Here is a 20,957-nt window from a genome sequence, read left to right on the forward strand (position 1 = left end):
GAGTGCCAGCCTCTGAGTTTCCACCTTGGAAACATCTCTGGGCCCAGATGCTGCACTATTAATGACCGTGCAACCAAAAAAAGGCTGTGTTGGCAGGACGTTGACTGTTTGCAAAGGTCAGCCACAAGCTGGGATCCTATCTTTGCTGAAGCATATGGTATTCCTGTCATAACAAGTGTTCTTTTAGTTAATTGCAATAAATCTCTCCTTGGTGAGTTGACAGGAGGTTGGGATGTTACTTTTTGCTCCTGGCAAACTTATAAGAGAGACAGTAAACCCCGCTGTGGTCTGGAATAGGACAGAGAGTGAGCCCTAAGATCTGGAAATACTTCCTTAGCAACCAGGGAGTTGTTAGGAGAGGAGAAATCATGCTGATGAAGTAAGACCCCTCCAGGTGCCAGGGAGGAACATTGGAGACCCTCAGCACCACTGACCCTCATTGGTGTTAGCACGCGGTGGTAGAGAGAAGGCCCTCAATGTGGTCTTGCCTGCACAGGTAAAGCTTGTCTACACAAAGCTACATCTGAGGGGTGAGGTTTAATCTCATTTTATATTTCCAGTGTGACCCCAGGGGTGGGAGTGCAGGCAGGCCTGTGGCCTGATTTGCCCCAGAAGTTTAGTAACAAGTCACAGCCAAGGCCTCTGCCCCCCAAACACACAGGAGCAGCCATAGCCTGGCTCGTTTCAGCATTTGTGTGGCTACAGCTGTCAAATTTACCAAAATAGTTGTACTTGAGAGAAGCTTTTTGTGTAGATGGAGTTGAGGAGGGAGGGGCAGTGATGTCTCAAATCTTTCTTTCTTTCTTTTTTGAGGAGGATTAGCCCTGAGCTAACATCTGCCACCAATCCTCCTCTTTTTTGCTGAGGAAGACTGGCCCTGAGCTAACATCTGTGCCCATCCTCCTCTACTTTATATGTGGGACGCCCGCCACAGCATGGCTTGACAATTGGTGCATAGTTCTGCACCCAGGATCTGAACTGGCAAACCCAGGGCCACTGAAGCGGAACATGCGAACTTAACTGCTGCACCACTGGGCCAGTCCTCAAATCTTTCTTTTAGGCTAAAAACTTCTTTTTTCCAGGCTCCCTGGTTGACATGCAGATATTTATTGAAACTAACCTTGCTATGAAAACTACAATGTCAAAATTTCATTGAAGAACAATACTTTTCTCAGGATTTAAGTAAAATGACATTTAGATAATAAATATAGAAAATAAATGTGGATATATAAAGATAATAATAATCATTGCTAACATTTATTGAAAACTTACTAGGTATTGTCCTATGTATAGTTTGACGTGTATTATCATATTTACCTTTCAGAAATCTTATGAGGTGGACACTATAATTACCCTATATTTTTAGATAAAGAAAGTGAGGAAGTGAGAGGTTGTACAGCTAGCAAGAGGTGCCCCAGGATTTTAATCTACCAGCCTGACGCCAGAGTTATGTTCTTAACTCTTCTGAATATACATTCCTGACATAAAATAATAGTTCACAATAGTGACAACATCAATAACAATAAGCTGATGGATTCATTCATTCATCCAGAAAACATTTATTGAGTACTCACCCTTGAACCACCTGCTGTCAATTGTAAGCAATGCAGACAGGGTTCCAGATCTGATGGCACTGACAATCTGGTAAATCTTTTTTTTTTTAATTGTGGTAACATTGGTTTATAACATCATATACGTTTCAAGTGTACATTATAATATATTTTGAATTCTGTGTAGATTACATCATGTTCACCACCAGAAGACTAATTACCATCCATCACCACACAAATGTACCTAATCACCCCTTTCACCTCCTCCCTTCCCTTTTCCTCTCTAGTAACCACTAGTCCAATCTAGCTACATGTCGCTATGTATTTGTTTGTCGGTTTTATCTTCTACTTATGAGTGAGATCATACAGTATTTGACTTTCTCCCTCTGACTTATTTCACTTAGCGTAATACCCTCAAGGTCCATCTGTGTTGTCACAAATGGCCGGATTTCATCATTTCTTATGGCTGAGTAGTATTCCATTGTGTGTATATACCACATCTCTATCCATTCGTCCCTTGATGGGCACCTAGGTTGCTTCCAAGTCTTGGCTGTTGTGAATAATGCTGCGATGAACATAGGGGTGCGTGTATCTTTATGCCTTTGAGTTTTCAAGTTCTTTGGATAAATACCCAGCAGCGGAATAGCTGGATCATATGGTAGATCTATTCTTAATTTTCTGAGGAAGATCCATACTGTTTTCCATAGTGGCTGCACCAGTTTGCACTCCCACCAACAATGTACAAGGGTTCCCTTCTCTCTACATCCTCTCCAACAATAATTGTTTCCTGTCTTGTAAATTATAGCCATTCTGATGGGAGTGAGGTGATAACTCATTGTAGTTTTGATTTGCATTACCCTCATAGTTAAAAGATGTTGAATACCTTTTCATGTGCCTGTTGGCCATCTGTATATCTTCTTTGGAGAAATCTCTGTTCAGATCTTTTGCCCATTTTTTAATTGGGTTGTTAGTTTTTTTGTTGTTGAGATGTATGAGTTCTTTGTATATTTTTGATATTAACCCTTTATCAGATATATGGTTTGCAAATATCTTCTCCCAATTGTTAGGTTGTCTTTTCGTTTTGTTGATGATTTCCTTTGCTGTGCAGAAGCTTTTTAGTTTGATGTAGTCCCATTTGTTTATTTTATTTTGTTTATTTCTATTGTTTCCCTTGCCCAGTCAGATAGAGTATTTGAAAAAATGCTAAGACCGATGTTGAAGAGCATACTGCTTATGTTTTCTTCTAGAAGTTTAATGGTTTCAGATCCTACATTCAAATCTTTAATCCATTTTGAGTTGATGTTTGTGTGTGGTGTAAGATAATGGTCTACTTTCATTCTTTTGCATGTGGCTGTCCAGTTTTCCCAACACCATTTATTGAAAAGACTTTCCTTTCTCCATTGTATGTTCTTGGCTCCCCTGTTGAAAATTAGTTGTCCATGGGCAGGGTAATCTTATGCCACTAGGTTAATCAATAAGAAATTAAAATGTAGTTTTGCAAATGTTACTATTTGCAAAAAATAATGTGGGTGCGATTTGAAAATGATCAAACTTCAGCTTGGATCATAAAAACTTGTGAACAGATATTTTGTAATGTTGCCCCAGAGGCCCCAGACACAGTAAGATTCTTGTGAACAAAACATCGAGAATGGAAGGACATGATTAATAAGAACTTTTTGCTAACTGCTGATGTGCTGACACAGAAGGTATCGACAGAGACCACACGGACATGAATAAAGGAATTACTGGTTCAACAGGCCTTTCCGGATCTTGTATAAAAAGCTGTGAAAATGAAACTTCTTGGGGTCATTCCATAGAAACCATCACTGAACTTGCTTGTCAGTTTTCTTTTTGTTCCGTGTGTGTAGTCAATTTTAGTATGGTAGCTATGGAGGTGTGAGTAGGAATAAGACTTTAGGTATCAAAAACTATTCAAAATAATAATGCTTTGTCTGTGGATGATTTGTTTTTTAACATTGTTCCCTGAGCTTTTGTATAATAAATACTGTTAATTGTTGGACTTTCATTCTTTCTAACTTCTCTGTAGCATTTGACATTGTTGACTACCTGATTCTTAAAACACTCTTCTCTCTTGAATTCTGTGACATCAGCCTTTCTTACTTGTCTCTCTGTTTAGCTCCCTTGATCGTTTTTCTTTCCCTTCCATCCCTAAACTTCAAGTAGTGTTCCCTGAGCCTCAGACCCAGTCTGTTCCCACTCACCTCGATCAGTGCTTCACTGAGTCCTTCACATCCGTTCCCAGTGTTTCACCAGTCCTGGATTGGATGGTGGTATGGATGAAGCCAGCATTAAAGGATTCTCTTGGGTCAACTTGAATTTGTTGGTTGCAGGAAAAGAAAGTCCTGGCTGTTTCCTGCTACCCTATTCTCCTCATTGGAGTGCTACACTTTGACTTTAGCCAGATGTGGTCTTGACTTATCTGAACAACTAAGAGCAATTTATTTGTGTCTCTTATTCAGACTTATCACATGCTATCTTTTATTAGAGATATTTGTGCCTGCCCCAAGGTTTTTAAGGACAGAAACAATATCTCAGATATCATGACGCCTACCCACAATGTCTCTCCAGCTTCCACCACAGGAAATGCTCCATAAGCATTTGCTAAATCAATGAACAAATGAACAAGCACTCTTTATCTTCATGGATATGCTTCTCAGCGCATCTAAAGCTAAACATAGCCTCCTTCTTCTCTGCAAAACTGTACCCCTTTCACAACCCTTCTACCTCTAGCAAAGGCAACATCAGTATCCCAGTTGCCTACCTTGAAATCTCATCATCATCTCCAAGTTTTCCCCATCCTTCTTTCTCTGATATACCCTTGCCAAGGCATTCCTTCCTGTTAAATGCTGCTCCCACCCAGTTTGACCCATTCCACTGCTGCCACAACACAGCCAGGCTTTTACCTCCTAACACCTGCAACAACTTTCAAACTGGTTTTCCTGATTCTGGGTTCTTTCTGCTCAAATTGGTGCTATGCTCCAATCCTTGACTCATTTACATAAATCACAGTTTTCCTCTTATTCCAACCGAATGGAATGTAACCTTACCTGAAACCTGACTCTGAATTTGAGTACACACCCCAGAGAGCTGCTGAGTTCCCGTGGTGTTTGTTATATTTTAATAGTGTGTTGTGATGAGTGATATTGTGAAGGGCTAAGATGAACTTAAGTCTGTGGTTTTAATGAAAAAACGATGATGTACTTTAGGAACTGTAGAGAAAGGGCTGAGTCAGGAAGAAAAGGTCCAAGGGTCATGGAGGGGGAGCCTGGGGCAGCAGAGGAAGGTGGAAAGCAGAGGGAGAGCAGCGGGAATAGGCTGGATCAGGCCACCACTCGGTGGATATTCTCCATGAAGCTGCAGCACTAGTGGTTTTTTTTTTTTTTTTGGTTTTATTGAGATGTAGTTGACATACAGCATTATATAAGTTTAAGGTGTACAGCTTAATGACTTGATGTGTATATATTGCGAAATGATTAGCACAATAACTTTATAGCATTCATGTCGTATAAATACCAAAAAAAAGAGAAAAAAATGATTTTTTCCTGTGATGAAAACTTTTCGGATCTACTCTCTTAGCAGCTTTCAAATATCCCATACAGCAGTGTCAACTATAGTCATCATGTTGCACATTATATCCTCATGACTTATTTATCTTTTTTTAAAAAAACGTTTTTTAAAGATTGGCCCTGAGCTAACATCTGTTGCCAATCTTTTTTTTCCCTTCTTCTCCCCAAAGCTCCCCAGTATGTAGTTGTATATTCTAGTTGTAGGCCCTTCTAGTTCTGCTATGTGGGACGTGGCCTCAGGATGGCTTGATGAGAGGCTCTGGGTCTGTACCCAGGATCCGAACTGGCGAAGCCCCACGGCTGAGTGGTTAAGATCGCGCACTCCGTTTCGGCAACCCAGGGCCGGCCCGTAGGACTTATTGATCTTATAACTGGAAGTTTGTACCTTTTGACCACCTCCATCCAATTCCCCCACTCCCCATCCCTCTGCCTCTGGTAACCACAAATCTGATTTCTTTTTCTATAAGTTTGTTTTTTTTAGATTCTACATATAAGATAGATCATACAGCATTTGTTTTTCTCTGAGTTAGTTCATTTAGGATAATGCCTTCAAGGTCCATCTATGTTGTCACAAATGGCAAGATTTCCTTCTTTTTTATGGCTGAATAGTATTCTATTGTACATGTTTACCACATTTTCTTTATCTATCAGGCCTAGTGGTTTTGACTGCCCTGGAGAGGAGAATCAGACCATCACACCCACCAAAGCAAACTGTTTGCAGGACCTTTGATGGCGCGAAACAGGAGCAGAGAGGAAAGGCAGTTCTCTGTTGAAGCTGGTATCTCACCCCCACAGCCTCTTGAACATGTGAGGTTGGCATAAAACCTCCAGCCCCGCCCTAGGTCAGCACTAAGTCCCTTGCTAAAGCCATCGGGTTTTGTAGCTGAATCATAAATCTATGATGCTGACAATGAACTTCCTGACTTCTGAAAGCTTTCCTCCCCAGAGTGATCTCCTTTGTGAGGGGTGTTATCTAAAGAGGGGAAGACTTCAGAGTGATCTGGGGTACCATTTCCCATGTGTCCAGCATGAGCAGTTCTGGAAGCTTTCTCGTGAAGTTGGTAACCCACATTTACCTCTCAGAAAAGGACTGGAGGACACCATCACCTTTGGCGAGCAGGAGCTATTAAGAGAGATTTTTCCCATGTGTACCTCAGTGAAGTTGGACCTTGTCCCCACACCCCTGCTGCTTCTGTCCTTACCAGGGAGGAGCAGTGCTGGCCTAGGGTAATAACCCATCTCCAGGAGCTCAATTTAGTTTGTTACTTCTTTTACATACAAGCACATGACCTTTCTACATCACACCTACTGCTTTATCTCGCCTCTCTTCATCCCCTCCCATACACATGACACACCTACTGACACACAGATATTTAGTCATTCTACAAAATGTTTATTGAGTGCCTACTATATGCTAGGTGTTTTTCTAGACACTGAGCACAGAGTACTGAATGAAAGAGTCCAGTATCTTGGTCATCATGGAGTTTGTATTCTAGTGATGATAGGGGATGCAGGTGTAAGTAAATAAGTAAGCATCTACTTTGTGAGATGGTGTGTATTTGTTTCCTATTGCTGCTGTAACAAATTACTGCAAACCTAGTGGCTTAAAACAACACAAATTTCTTTTCTTACAGTCAGAAGTCTGACATGGGTCTCACGGGGCTACAACAAAGTAGTTGGCAGGGCTGTGATCCTTCCTGGAGGCTCTAGGGGAGACTCTATTTCTTGCCTGTGCCACCTTCTAGAGGCTGCTGCGTTCCTTGGCTCTTGACCCTCCTTCTCCCTCTTCCAAGCCTGCAATGATGAGTCGAGTCCTTCTCCCGTTGCATCACTCTGACCTCCTCTTCGCCTTCTCTTCCACTTTTCAGGACCTTGTGATTACACTGGGCCCACCCGGAAAACCCAAGGTCATCTCCCCATTTTAAGGTCAGCTGATTAGCAACCTTAATTCCATCTGCAACCTAATTCCCCTTTGCCAAGTAATAGAACATGTTCACAGATTCTGGGGACTACGTTGTGTACATCTTTGGGGCCATTATTTTGCTTACCATATGGTGACAAGTGCCATGGAGAAAAACAGAGCAAGGACAAGGGAGAGAGTGATGGGGGGGGGGGGTGGCGGGAAGAGGTTGCAAGTCCTCAGTGACAAGGTGACATTTGAGTGAAGACCTGAAGTTGGTGTGGAGAGATCCATGAGGGGATCTGAGGCAAGATCATGCCAAGCAGAGGGAACAGACGGGACAAAGACTCTAAGGCAGAAGCATGCCCGACATGTTTAAGGAACAGGGAGAAGCTCAGCATGGCTGGAGTGGAGTGGGTGATGGCGAGCGTGGTGGGAGATGAGTTCAGAGAGGTGTTGGGGCTGGAACATGAGGGGCCTTATAGACTGCTGTAAGGACTTTGACTCTTACTCTGAGTGAGATGGGAAGTCAACAAAAGGTTTTGAGCAGAGGGATGATCTGATCAGACTTATGTTTTAAAAGAATCCCTTTGCTGCTATGTTGAAAGGTAAGAGTGGAGGCAGAAAACTAGTTAACAGGTTATTGACGCTCCAGGTGAGAGGTGTTGGTAGCTAGGAGTGGAGAAAAGTAGTCACATTCCAGATATAGTACGAAGGGAGACCAACAGGATTTGTTGACAGATTGGATGTGGGAGGTGAGAGAAAGAGAGGAGTTTTGGCCTGAGTCATGTAGAAGGATGATGTTGCTATTTGCTCATATGGAGAAGACTGTGGGAGACGCAAGATGGGGAGGAATGGAATCAGGAGCTCAGTTTTAGAGATGCTAAGTTTGAGATCCCTGATATATCCAAGAGGAAAGGACAAGTAGATGGTTGCTTATATGAGTCTGGAGCTCAAGGAAGGAGTTAGAGGGGAGCGATAAATTTGAGGATCAAAAGAAATTAGGTGGTATTTAAAGCCATGAGACTGGCTATGAGCACTAAGAGAATGAGTGGAAATAGAGAATATATAGAATAGGCCCAAGGACTCAGCGTTGGGTCCTCTAACACTCAGAGTGAGGAGCGGGTGGGAATGAGGAGGAGCTAACTAAGAAGACTGAGGAGTGGCCAGCAGGGCAGGAGAAAAACCAGGAGTCTGTGGTGTCTTGGAAGCCAAGTGAAAAGGATTTTTCAAGGAGAAGGAAGCCAAATGCTGCTGCAGGGTCAAGTAAAATGACAAGTGAGAATTGGCCATTGGGTTTAGCAGTGTGGAGGTCCCTCATGACCTGACGAGCAGGAAAACAGAGGCAAAGCCTTACTGAAGTGGGTTCGAGAGACAGGAATTGGAGGCTGCTTGTTTAGACAACTCTTTTGAAGAGTTTTGCTGTCAAGGGGAACAGAGAAGTGGGTAGCAGATGGAGGGGGATGAAGGGTCATGAGAAACAATTTTTAAGATGAAGAGAAATAATAGCATATGGATATGCTGTGAGAATGATCCATTAGAGGGAAAAATTGAGGGGGCAAGAGAGAAAATAGAGACTTTGGAGGAGTGTCCTTGAGAAAGCAAGAGGGTGGGATTGAGCCCAAGTGCACAAGCGGAGGAGTTGGCCTTCATTTGGTAGGAGCATTGAAAGGACATCCTCAGAACAAGGGGCAGGACGGGGAAGGTGACAAAATTGGCGTGGGAACTTGTGTAAGTTCTCTTCATTTTCCGCTGAAATAGGAAGCGAGGTCATCAGCTGAGACTGACAATGGGCAGGGGGCATTGGATGGTTGAGAGGATGTTTAGGAGGGTGGGAGAGAATGGACTAAGGAAATGCCCCAGGCTTCCCAGGCAGCATGAAGGGCCACTTACAGAGGGGCAGTTTGGTGAGTGTGTTTTAATTTGGTATATTTGGGGAGCCTAATCTCTTTTCCTTAGCATCTCTGCTAGTTAGAGTTCTCAGATTCAAAGAGCAGAAGCTCTTCTATCTAGTTAAGCAGAAAAGAAATTTGTTAAAGCATATTGGGAAGCTCACAGAATCTCCAAGGTGAAAGGAAGGCTTGGGGGCAATGCGGCCAGGAACAACAGGCAAACCAAGTTGTGAGATCACTCCAGCGGAAACTCCACCGCTGCTGTCATTAGTCTAGGATACCTCATACTGTGTGTCCCACACAGGGTCTGGACACGAGCACGTTTGCCACTGCTGCCCCCTTAAACTGGACACCTGTGCTAACGTCAGTGTCCATTTCCTTGTGTTGCTCTCTTCTGAGCTAAGCTCTGGTGTGCTTGTGTCTGTTGGGTAAAGACCAAGTCACCTGTCTGCACCCTTAGGGCAAAGGAGGACGAGAGAGTCCGTTTCTAGTTTTTCCTTAAGGAGAAGGACTTGCACAGGGGTAATTTTGTCAATCATCGGAAAACTGTTCCAAAGACATTGGGCTATCACCAAGCGTGAGAAATGTCCAGGAGAGCAGTTAATGTTTTATTGAATTTGTTTATTTCAAACATTTAGACATCAAATGCCTTATACTTAAATTCACATGCTTGTATTTGAAAGTGTGGCTGGAAGCTGCTGTGTATTATACTTATTATTTCATTGTGGCAATGATATTTGAACTGCCAAGGAATTTCATGAACACCTCCATTTCTAGTAATTTGTTTTGTAAAAAATTGTATATGCATTAAAAAAAACCCACACTTGTATGAAAGGAATATGAAACAACTAGGAAACCAGGAAATGAGTCAATGCGGCCTTTCCTTTATTACCCACCCCCTAGTATGAAGTGACCTTGAAACTCTAGCCTTTGTGGTTTTCTATGTATTATAACATAACATTTGAATTTCCTGCTTATTGTTGACTTCAGGTTAAACCCATTCCTTCCATATTTTATGTACTGTAATTCTCAGTCTGAGACATCAGATTTTTTTCAGGTACTGGACATAAAAAAAACCTCTTATCCTAAAGACCCAAGGCTGGAAGTGGACCAAGAAGTTCTGGCTAAAGTTCAAGGGACAAATGGCAGGTTTGGTAGAGAAGCTGGCCTTACTGCCACTGTGAGCTGCTCCTAGCCATTGCCTATGGGGTGAGTGGTGCCCACCACAGGAGCGGCTGCATGCAGCCTTGTTAAATTCCCACTCTCCAAGGTCAATTTCTCTAGTTTTTTTTTTCCCCCAAATTGAGAAACTCCCTGTGTTCCATGTAATTAGCAAATTAATAGGCTCTGGGGATTTATTCATGCCAAGCACAGTCACAGGAGACTAATCTACATACCAGTCATTTATTCACTGGACAACTATTGGCTGCATGTCTATTCTGTGCTGGGCACCGGGAATTGCAGTGGGGCATAACACAGATGCAATCACTGCTCTCATGGTGCTGATGGTCTGGTGGGAAATTAGACTGTAATAAAATTCATTTTGGACTATGGTGGTAGTGATAGAAAGGGAGGAGAAGTAGAGGCACTCAAAATAAATTTTGGCAGCAGAGACTGTAGGACTTGCTGATGGGGAGGCTGGAGGAAAGGAAGAGGTGAGATGAAGAAGGTGGAGAGAGAAGCAAGTATGGGGAAGAAATCCAGATCCCAATGTTTTAATGTTCATTGGAAGATAAGGCCAAGTTGAGACTCAAAACTAATTATCCATAGAAGAGACACCCTTTGGGGTGTGTAACTACACAGGAGTAAAGTAACTTGGCTTAAGCTAATTGAAAATTTTAAGGCATATTACTTATATTTCCATCTCCCTTCGCCATACTAGGGATAACATTGTGGCACTACAGTGTGTTGGTTAGAGAGTGAGTTCTGGAGTCAGTCTGCCTTGGTTCAAGTCCTAGTTTCTATAATAACCATCACCTTCTGAACATGACCTTGCTCCCCTTATCCTCCCACATATCTGCCTCTCCTCCAGTGTTTTCTATGTAAAGGTTTTGCCACATTTCTAGTTGCTCAAGACAGAAACCTAGCAACCACTGACACATCCCAATCATGAGGATTTATCTAACCTCTACGAATCCTTGACCTCTGTCCAGTTCTCTCCAGCCCCACTGCCCCTATCTGGTCCAAAATACCATCCTCTTTTGCCTGAACAACTGCTAAGTGATCTTCCTGCCTCCCTCTCCCTGACCCAGTCTGTTCTCCACTGCAGCCAACTGAAAGATCTTTTCAAGTGCATCCCTGACAAAATCTCTTCAAAGGCTTCCATTGACTTGAGAACAAAGTCCCAAATCCCCAGATCCTTTACAAGGCCTATGAGGTCCTAAATATTCAGGTCCCTCCCCATACCTCCAGCTTCATCATAAACCACCATTTTATAATCTCTATAAACTTCGTCTGACTTTTTTCTACTGTAAGGCCTAAATTAGAAGGTTTTTTTCTGTCTGCAAACTGCTCACTACTCCCTATGGAGCTAGAAAAAGTGCTATTCCTCTCTCAGTTTAAAAGTCACTTCCACAGGGAAAGTGCCCCTCATGATTAACAGAGAAAAATTAGGTCATCCTGTCAAGGGCTAATTGCCCCAAGGAACTCAAGGGTGTGTTTGGAAACATTTAACTGTTGTTTCAAATTGGTTTTTTCCTTTTGTCATGTTAAGGAGACGCAATCACCAACCACGCTGGACCAGACCAAGCCTCACTACAAGAGCTATGCCTTTGATCTTTGCCTTATTTTTAATGCTAAGATCTCTCCAGGAGCAGTTTAGGCTTTATTACTGTAACCTGCAGTGTATGTGGAAGGATGTTTTCCAACTGAGCCCGTGCAAGAGAATACTCACCTCTCCCTTTTGAATATTCATTCCCCATCCGAAATAAAAGGTCCCTGCTTCCCTTTGTTCTTGTTCGGGACGCTATGACTCTAGAAATGATCTCTCATGGTCTCCTATTTGCTGCAAATACATGTTACTTTATGAGACAACTTACTTCTGGTGGAGAGTCATTTAACTCTCCAGGAGGGAACCAGCCCACTTTGGTTTCAGTAGCAATCCCATTACATGTTACTCTAGCATCTTGTTTTTCTCCTTGGTACCATTCATCTCACTTGTGATGACTTTTTCTGTCTGTCTGTCCCACTTGATTGTCAGGGTTTATTATTATTACTATTTTTTATTATTATTTTTTTTGAGGAAGGTTAACCCTGAGCTAACATCTGCCACCAATCCTCCTCTTTTTGCTGAGGAAGCCTGGCTCTGAGCTAATGTCTGTGCCCATCTTCCTCTACTTTATATGTGGGACGCCTAGCACAGCATGGCTTGCCAAGCGGTGCATAAGTCCGCACCCGGGATCTGAACCAGGGGAACCCCGGGCCGCCAAAGTGGAACATATGAACTTAACCACTGTGCCACCGGGCTGGCCCCTATTATTATCTTTAAAATAGCCTCTCTCCCCGACTGGAGCACAGGTTTCAAGCTTACTGCTGGATCCTAATATCTGGCTTGCAGTCTGCCATAGTGTTTGAGAACACCTGTTGAATAAAAAAGGAAATAAATACAGATTTTCTGTATTTTAAAAAACTTTCAAACTAAAAGCAAAAAGCAAAAGAAAAGAAATCAACAAATAACCAGGACCAGTTATCTTTTTTCCCTAGACACAAATTGGTTAGATAACTAAGTACTTTGTTTGTCAACTCTCTCTTATCTAGAGTCCATGTAGACTGTCCTCTCCTCTCTCTGCCCTCATTCTTACATCATTTATGCCCTATCTTCACTTGAACATAAGTTAAAGATAATTTTCCAGTTGACTGAATCTTGCACTGGTTCCTTCTCAGTGAATATCGAGCGCTTTGTTATAGTGAGTTTTCTCCAAAATAGACTACAGGATATGCAACTTTGGGGAGGATTTTGAGCAGGAATTGATTAGTACCCAATTCCTGTTTGAGTCCCCCACAGAACTTGATGCGGATCAGGGCTGCCCCAGGGAGGGAAGCCCAAGGCGTCCTGGCCTACGTGCCGGTCTGTATGACCTAATTCATACCTAAAGTTATACGACCACACGATAACCAGACCCCACCTGCACTGACACCATTTTAATGACTTTTGACATCATCTTTCCTTTGTCTGGTAAGAATAAGTCACGTACCCATGACTTACAAATTTAGCCCCAACCCTTGACACGTTGCAGCTCTTCACTGCCCACGGTTCCTGTCCCCATGCTATTCTCTGAATAAAGGAGCACTACTACCAGAACTTGAGAGTCCAAGAAATCTTTCTTTCAACTCTTTGGCTTGCCGAGCCTGCGTCAAACTCTTGACCCTAAGTTTGGGGGCTCATTTTACTTTTGGTCCAGGGGCCACCACTATCCTAACAGGCTCATACCCCACCACAGTCCAGTGTCACCCACCTGTTGAAGGCTTCACCATGGTCCTCAGGCCCTTCCCTTATCCAACAGGCACAGTTGCCATGGTGCCTAGAGCCCACCATACTCTGAGAAAGCTCACAAAAAAGGTTTTAATTTCTTTTAAAATCACAAGAAAAGAAATGAACTTTTAAGTTAAAGAAAATACTTTAATATATAATACTAATGTATTTACCTTTAGACTAATGCAATCATAAACTATAATTTTTAATATTTTTTTGTGGCAGGAGGGGCCCATGAAGGCGAAAGTACTCAGGACCTGTGAAAGCCTGTCAGAGTAAGGTGGGGTCGGTCACTTCGCCCTCTCCTTCTGGAGCCAGTTCATTGTTTCAGGCTCACTTTTCCCCCTCAGCATTTTGAGTATTTATTTGGATTTCCTCTTGAACCTTCCTCATTGTTCTGAAAGTACAGGATATGACACGGCTCAGTTACTAGAATGGGCCTCTATTATTTCCATGACCAGAATACAAATATCCAAAGGACTCCAAACCTGGTAGGAAGAGTCAAAAGCAGACAACTCTCTCAGCTAACGCAGGCTTCTCTCTTTGGAACCCACCTGTGGTCACCCTGTTGGTCTGACAGGAATCCTGTCACCGAGGTGGGTCCTGGTTGAGGCCCACCCTCATCCGTGTGTCCTGGACCAAGGAATGGAACTACGCTGCTGGTGCTGCTGCTGTCATTGCTTGCCACATCCTCCTGACGTCCCTCGGTGCCTGGGAGGCACTGGCACCAGAGGAAGTTTTAAAAATAGTTGACGTCTGAATTATCCAAGAAAAAACAGAGAAGATTTTTCTTGGCTAAATGGACAGTTTTACGTCATAAGAGCAGTTAAGCAGTTTAAATCAGTGTCCCTTTAGAGCAGCGCCAGACCCCCAAGAATCTTATGTGTAATTTTTTTCTTTCCTGTAACACATTTGAACAAAACTTGGGTAACTTTAGACCCTATATTATACACAATTGTATAGTCCTTCCAGTTGTTGCCATCTGGGTCTCCTTTCCAGCCCTCTCAGTCCTGTCTTTCACCTTCTCTCAGCACTTTTCATTTCCCATTCCACTCTCCAACCTGAAATCAGAGAATGAGTCCGAAGGAAGCAAAATAAATACTTTAGCTGCGTCTCTCTTTGTTTTTACAGAAAAATCTGTGCGGCAGAGGAATTCTGAGCGTGACGGTGCAGGCGAGAGCTGCTGGGGATCGCGTAACATGACGTTCTCTTCAGTAAAAGCGTGGATCTGGGCTTCAAGAGGCTCGGGTTCTAGTTTTGTCCGTTGTTACCTTGTTGTGTGACATGCCTCTTGACTCTCCGGGACTCAAGTCTCTCATTTGTCAAACAAGGAGCACAAATTCCCCAGCAGGTCACAAAGCACAGTCAGGACGAGGGAGAGCCAGTGGTATCTGGGTACCTTTTCTTTGGGATTAGTCAACTTCCCCTTATGTCAAAGCATATTATCACTTTGGACATCATCTAAAGTGGCCTCATTCCCAGACCTGGGAAAATGGAGAGGACAGCCATGAGGGAGAACCAAACAGAGACCAGAGGGCTTTGGACTGCGCTGGCACAAGCATGTACCTGTGACTGCCTGGTGGAGGTCACCAATTTCAGAGTGATCTGCTATTTTATACAGCACGTGTCTTCTCTCCTTTCCTTTTAACTTGGAGTAAACTGATGTAAAAAGACCAAAGGCCCCAGCCTATCCTGCTGGGGTGTCACCTCAAAGATGGAATCAACCTCACTCCCGAAAGAAACAACCAGTGCAGTCCTTCCTGGTCTGCCACTGCACCCAATGCCAATGCTTTGCTGAATTGTAATTCGTCCAGGCAGGATTATTGGGCATCCATTTTTGTGTCCGGCTGTGTGCTTAGGGCTGGGGGTATGCCTCGTAGATGGTCTCTCTTTTCCATTCTTTCTTCTCTACAGTCTATTTCCATATAGAATTAGAGTGATAGTTTAAATATGTAGATCAAGTTACTTACCTGCTCAAAATCCTCCAGCGGCTTTTTAAAATAGTAGGATACCATCCAAACCCCATCACCTTCTAGTATCGGGCGCTGCAGGGCTGACCTGAGCCTGCTTCTCTGGCCTCACTCTGCCCTTTTTTGTTGTTGCGGACACCACTGTGATTCCTAAATCAGGGCCTTTTTTGGAGTGGTGGTGGGAGGGTCCTCAGGCACGTTGAGCTGAATTGACAATTCTCAGGTCAAGGCACATTATCATCACAAGTGCCCTCCCTTGCTTTGTATATGTATTATCTTTTATCCCCAGTTCCCCAATTTCCCATTTTATCCCAATTCTTCTCCCTCCAGAGGCAACCATTCTAAAATAGCTAAAGTGTGTCTTTCTGTTTGTATGTGTCCCAGCAGAAAGTGATATTTGTGGGCATATATTCTAAATGTACATGACATAGTTTATATTTTTCTCACTAAGCACTAGGTTTTTGAGACCTAGCCATATTGTTATGGCATATTTGTTCACACTATGTACACATTTTAATTATGCACTGTCTCAGCGATGGGCACTGGATTGTGTCCAACTCCCCATCTCCAGAATAACGCTGCAGGGAACTCCCTGGCACCATCTGAGAACCTGCGTGCTGGGCCACAGGTGTGTGCTTGCTGGGTAAAGGGCATGAGACAGACTTCATTTGCCTCAGTAGTGGCAGACTGCTTTCCAGAACAGCTTCACTGGCTACACTCCTTCAGGGCCTTTGTACTTGCTGTTCCCTCCGTCTGAAATAATTGTCATCTGGGCTCTTGAAGTGACTTTCTTCTGTTTGTCAGTGAGGTCTCAGCTCAAATATCACTGCCTCCGAGAGGCCTTCCTCACTCTCTCTGTTATCCCCACAAGCCACTCAGCGCAGCTTACTCTCCAACATTTTTATTTCCATTCATGACATCATAGCACTTTTCACAATTTGCAATTATCTGTGATCACTTATTTATTATCTGTCTTCTCCACGGGGGCAGGGGACGCTGTCCTCTTCACTAGGCATCCAGCATAGCTCTAGCATATGGTAGGCTCTCAACAAATATTATTGAATAAATGAATGAAATAATAATTATAATAAATAAATAGTACTGTGATATCACCATGTTCAAATCTCTATGGTCAGAAGAGCAAGGAACATAACACATGTGAGAAGTGGGGGAAGCTTTTTAAAAGGGACCTAAGGGGAGATGGGAGGTCCTGCATCTCAGTTTCTTCCGCACTCAGCTCAATTCCACAAGTCCGTACGTTTAACATCCATCCCTAATTTTCCTCTCTGGCTTCCATGAAGCCCCACCTGCCCGGCCGGCTGGTGCAAACCCCGGCAAGCCCGCAGTGGGGCGCCAGAACACGCTGCCAGGGAGAACTAAAACTACATTTCCCAGCATCCCGCGCGCCGCCGACCCACTTCCGGAGCCCGCTGGCGACATGGCGGCGTCCGAGGAACACGATTCCCCGACTGAAGTGCCTCAGCCGGCGGTGGAGGAGGAGGAAACTAAAACATTTAAAGACTTGGTGAGAGTGATGACGCTGGCTTGTCGTTGTACTCCCAGCGCCAGGCGCAGGCAGCGTCTGGTGACCTTAGATCCCGGCCGGTGGTGTGCAGAGCAGCGGGGCCTGGCTTCGACTTCCCCGGCATTTCTGAAGCTCGGTCCAGACGTGCTCCCTCGGCCTCTGAGTTTGGGTCGTCGAGGGGCGCTGGTCCCTGAGAGCCCCATTTGCCCTTTTCTCCAGCGTGGTGTGGCAACGTTTGTATCTGTCTGGGAGGTTGGGCATGTGGCGAATCGGCTTTTTTTAATATCTTGGGCGTTGTCTTCCGATGAACCAGGTCTGGGTTCTGACCCAGGCGCTCCCTCGAGGCACGTTCTCTCTCTGTGCCTCACTTTCCACATCTGTAAATTGGGACAATAATAAGTGCCTCAGAGAATTGTGAGGATTAAATGAAATACGTGTAAAGAACTTGCCTTTGTCCCTGGTGAGTAAAGTGTTCCTTAGGTCTCGAGCCTCATGGTCCTCGTGGGTAAAGAGTAGACAGGATAGACTGAATCAAAGTGTAAGGGATGCACGTGTCGCCAGCCAGGTGGCTCTGACAGTCACTTAATTAGGAGGGAGGCGAGTGTCTGTGGTTGTTTGCTAAAGGGTGTTTCTCTGAATTCTAAGGGTGTGACAGATGTGTTGTGTGAAGCTTGTGACCAGTTGGGATGGACAAAGCCCACCAAGATCCAGATCGAAGCTATTCCTTTGGCCTTACAAGGTAGGTTGAAATTCAGTACGTGACCTGCTACAGATTGACTATGAAGTTACATTCACTTAAATACTTCCCTCTTTTGAGAGCTGTTGCTTGCATCCTTCAAGTGAAATAAAAATATGGTCACTAAGGAAACAAAGTTTGTGGCTTTTTGGCTTTTGAAAAAGTATTTCTCCTCTTTTACTGAGCTTCCTTTCTCTCTAAGGGGATTCGTTGTCTGCAGCAGATGCTGACTTTAAGGAAGCGCTTGATTAAAGTGTGCTAACAAGAAACTTGTTAGAAATTATGAATCAGTAAGTGCAGATTTATGGAAGAGTGCCTGGAACATGTGTCAGTGCCCAGAGGAGTTGAGACCTCTCACTGTGAGACGTGTTCATCAGATGTGCAGAAGAGTGGGTATAGTGTTGGCTGATGACTAGTGGGTCTGAAACCAGCAGGGTGAACTTTAATAGGAGCAGAGGTAAAGTCCTGCTCTTAGAGTCCCAAAGCCCAACTTTACCGGATTAGGGTGGGTGGTAAAAGAGACCCAGAAGTGTTAGTTAACTGAAATTCGTTAAGATCCTCAGAGAAAGTGGATGTAATCTTAGCTACATTACTCTAAGAGGAGAGTGCCCTTTGAGAATCAAGTAAAAATAAAAAGATTTTCTCCCCACGGCTGGCTGGTGGTGTAGTGGTTAAGTTCGCGTGCTCTGCTTCAGCGGCCTGGGGTTTGCAGGTTCGGATCTCGGCATAGACCTACATACCACTCATCAAACCATGCTGAGGCAGTGTCCCACATACAAAGTAGAGGAAGATTGGCACAAATGTTAGCTCAGTGACAATTTTCCTCAAGCAAAAAGAGGAAGACGGGCAACAGATGTTAGCTCAGGGCCAATCTTCCTCACCTCCCCCCCCCCCCCAAAAAAAGAGAGAGAGAATCCCAAGATTTTCTCCCTAGAAAAAAATGTATAAACATATCTATACATAAAATTTATCCTGTGCCATGAAGTCCTCTCCCACAAGTCCCAGGTTAGGAACTCCTGAACTAGCTCTAGAGAGAGAATAGTGCTTTGCACTGGTTAGAACATTCCTAGAATACTGTGCTTAGGTCTAGGGGCCACAGTTTTCAGGGACCAACTGAGAGGCAGTGAGTGTGCTATAGTGTCAAGAGTAGTCACAAATATTGAAAGGAACTGAGTGCAGTTGTTCTGGAGAAGGATAGAGTTAGGGGGTAGGATGTAATAATTGGCTTTAATGAATGAAGAGCTGTCACGTGGAAAAGGAATTGGACTTATTCTGTGAAATGCCATTTGCTCCTTCAATAAATAGTTCCTGAGTATTTGATATAGGTGTAAAGCACTGGGAGTTAAGATTCTGTCCTTGCCCAAAGTTTAGAGTCTAGTAAGGAGATAATTATAAATTTATTACAAGGCGAACAGGGACGTAAGAAAATTACAGAGTGCTCTGAGGGAGTAGAACAGATTGCTTAATTTTATTTCTTGGCTGGGGAGATTGGAAATACATTTGAGCTGAACCTTTAAGGCTGAATAGGATTTCAACGTTCAGATCTGACAGGAGGCAAGGACTTTCTGGGCATGAGGAACAGCATGAAAAAAGCCAAGGAGGCTGGGAAAAGTGGGCATGTGTGGAGACCTGGAAGTACTCAACAGAGAGTGGTACAAAAGATTAGTAAGGTTATTGGGGCCAGATTATGCAGGACTTGAATGCCAGGCAAAGGAATTTGGTCTTTTTCCACAGGCAGTGGCGTGCCTTTGGGGATTATTTTTTAGCAGGAGAATGAAATCCTGAGGGTTGTCTCCTTGGAAGATTAATCTCATAGCTGTGTAAGATAGTTTAGAGACAAGAGACTGGAGGCTGGAGACCAATTAGGAGGTCATTGCAATAATTTTGGCAATAAGTAATGGGTAGGGTAGCGGTAGTGAGAATGAAAAAGAGAGAATGATAGAAAAAGAATCGTAACTTTACAACCAGTTTGTTCAGTGGAAGGCAAGGGGTGGGGAGAGCTAAGATTATTGCAGTTTCTAGTCTATGTGTTTAGGACATATTATTCGTGTACCACTGATGTAAGAAGGGAACACAGGAGGAAAAATAATTTCAGGAACGATGAGTTCAGTTGGAAGTAATTGATTTCCGGTATCAAAGAGAGAGAGTTGACTACTGTTCAGTTGGAATATAGGGGTTAGAGCTGGATTCAGAGGCCAGAACCGGATAGAGACTTGAAATCCAAAGGAGTTTAGCTGAAACTGTGAAATGGGGCGAGGTTGCCAGATGAGGTCAGGAATGAGAGAGGAGAAATGGAGGCTCAGGAGGGGATTGAAAATCGTGAGATACAGTTTCACACAAGTGAGGTAGGGGAGAGTGTTTGAAGGAGGGGATGGTAAACGCCATCAGCTTGTTTAGAGAAGCTCCCGGGATGAGGACCGTCTAAGGCTCTTAGTGCGGAGGAAGTCTCAGCAGTCCGCAGTACCAGAGGTGCTTCCAAAGAGTGCAAAGAAGGGTGGGTGCCTTCTGGCTTTTTCTTGCTTACCTTCCGCACAGGTGGCAAGAAGGAATCAAAATGAGGTGGCAGTCATAATTCTAAAACTATTCATAATGTTTTCGGTCAAAGGTTTGCATTTAATGCAGAGAAAAGAGCAGTCGATGAACAAAGCCACTGAGTGACGTGATTGACTTAATCACCATGGGAAATGTCTTTGTTCTTCTTCTTGAGCTTGTCTCACTCTAATGAGCAATTGACAAAGGCTTCATTGGATCTAAAGCTTCTGGTCCTAAGCAAATGATTTAAATATTCTAACAAAATTTTTCTTTCCCCTTCTATTAAATTAACTTAGATTTTAGTTCGAGTACTAATGATGGTGTCAGTTTGTAAAAAATTCCTGAGCCCTGGGTACATCCATTATTCTTAAACCTTATAACCATCCTGAAAGGTAGGAATGATGATTTTCTTGGTGAGATTGAGGCTCAGAGAGTTAAGAACCATGGCTAGAGTCACATAACTAATTATTGCTGGAGCTAGAATTTGAGTATAAAATCTTCCAGCTGAAAAGCCTGTTTTCTCGGCCCTATATCACAGAGTGTTACTGTGGAGAGATCAGAATCTTTTGATGGTTTTTAAGGATGCTTTCCTTCTCTGTTTCATGTATTGAGTTTATTTCTGTTTCAGAGATCACTCAGAATCCTCTAGGAATTTCACAGTTTTTTGAATGGCTGCCATATAACAAAGCACTTATGTTAGGTGCTGGCAGCGTGGCAGGTGAATGTGAATTTATTCTGCTCTCGTGGAGTTTTATGTGTTCTAGTGTATTCTACAGTTACTACCACTGAAAAGG

General features: G+C 43.6%; 1 protein-coding gene across 2 annotated transcripts in view; it reads left to right on the forward strand.

The window, feature by feature from the left end:
• Positions 1-20,957, forward strand: part of DDX47 (DEAD-box helicase 47) — a 77,489-nt gene that overhangs the window by 45,500 nt on the left and 11,032 nt on the right. The window contains exons 1-3 of one of the 2 annotated variants that reach the window (XM_070619142.1): positions 13,625-13,680; positions 14,532-16,895; positions 17,541-17,634. In XM_070619142.1, the coding sequence (XP_070475243.1) occupies positions 16,809-16,895; positions 17,541-17,634 (181 nt within the window). In that variant the 5' untranslated portion in view covers positions 13,625-13,680; positions 14,532-16,808. Of the gene's footprint in view, positions 1-13,624; positions 13,681-14,531; positions 16,896-17,540; positions 17,635-20,957 lie in introns of those variants that run through there. The other variant, XM_070619141.1, reaches the window with a different exon arrangement.

Source organism: Equus przewalskii, chromosome 5 (assembly GCF_037783145.1).
Source record: "Equus przewalskii isolate Varuska chromosome 5, EquPr2, whole genome shotgun sequence".
Lineage (NCBI taxonomy): Eukaryota > Metazoa > Chordata > Mammalia > Perissodactyla > Equidae > Equus > Equus przewalskii.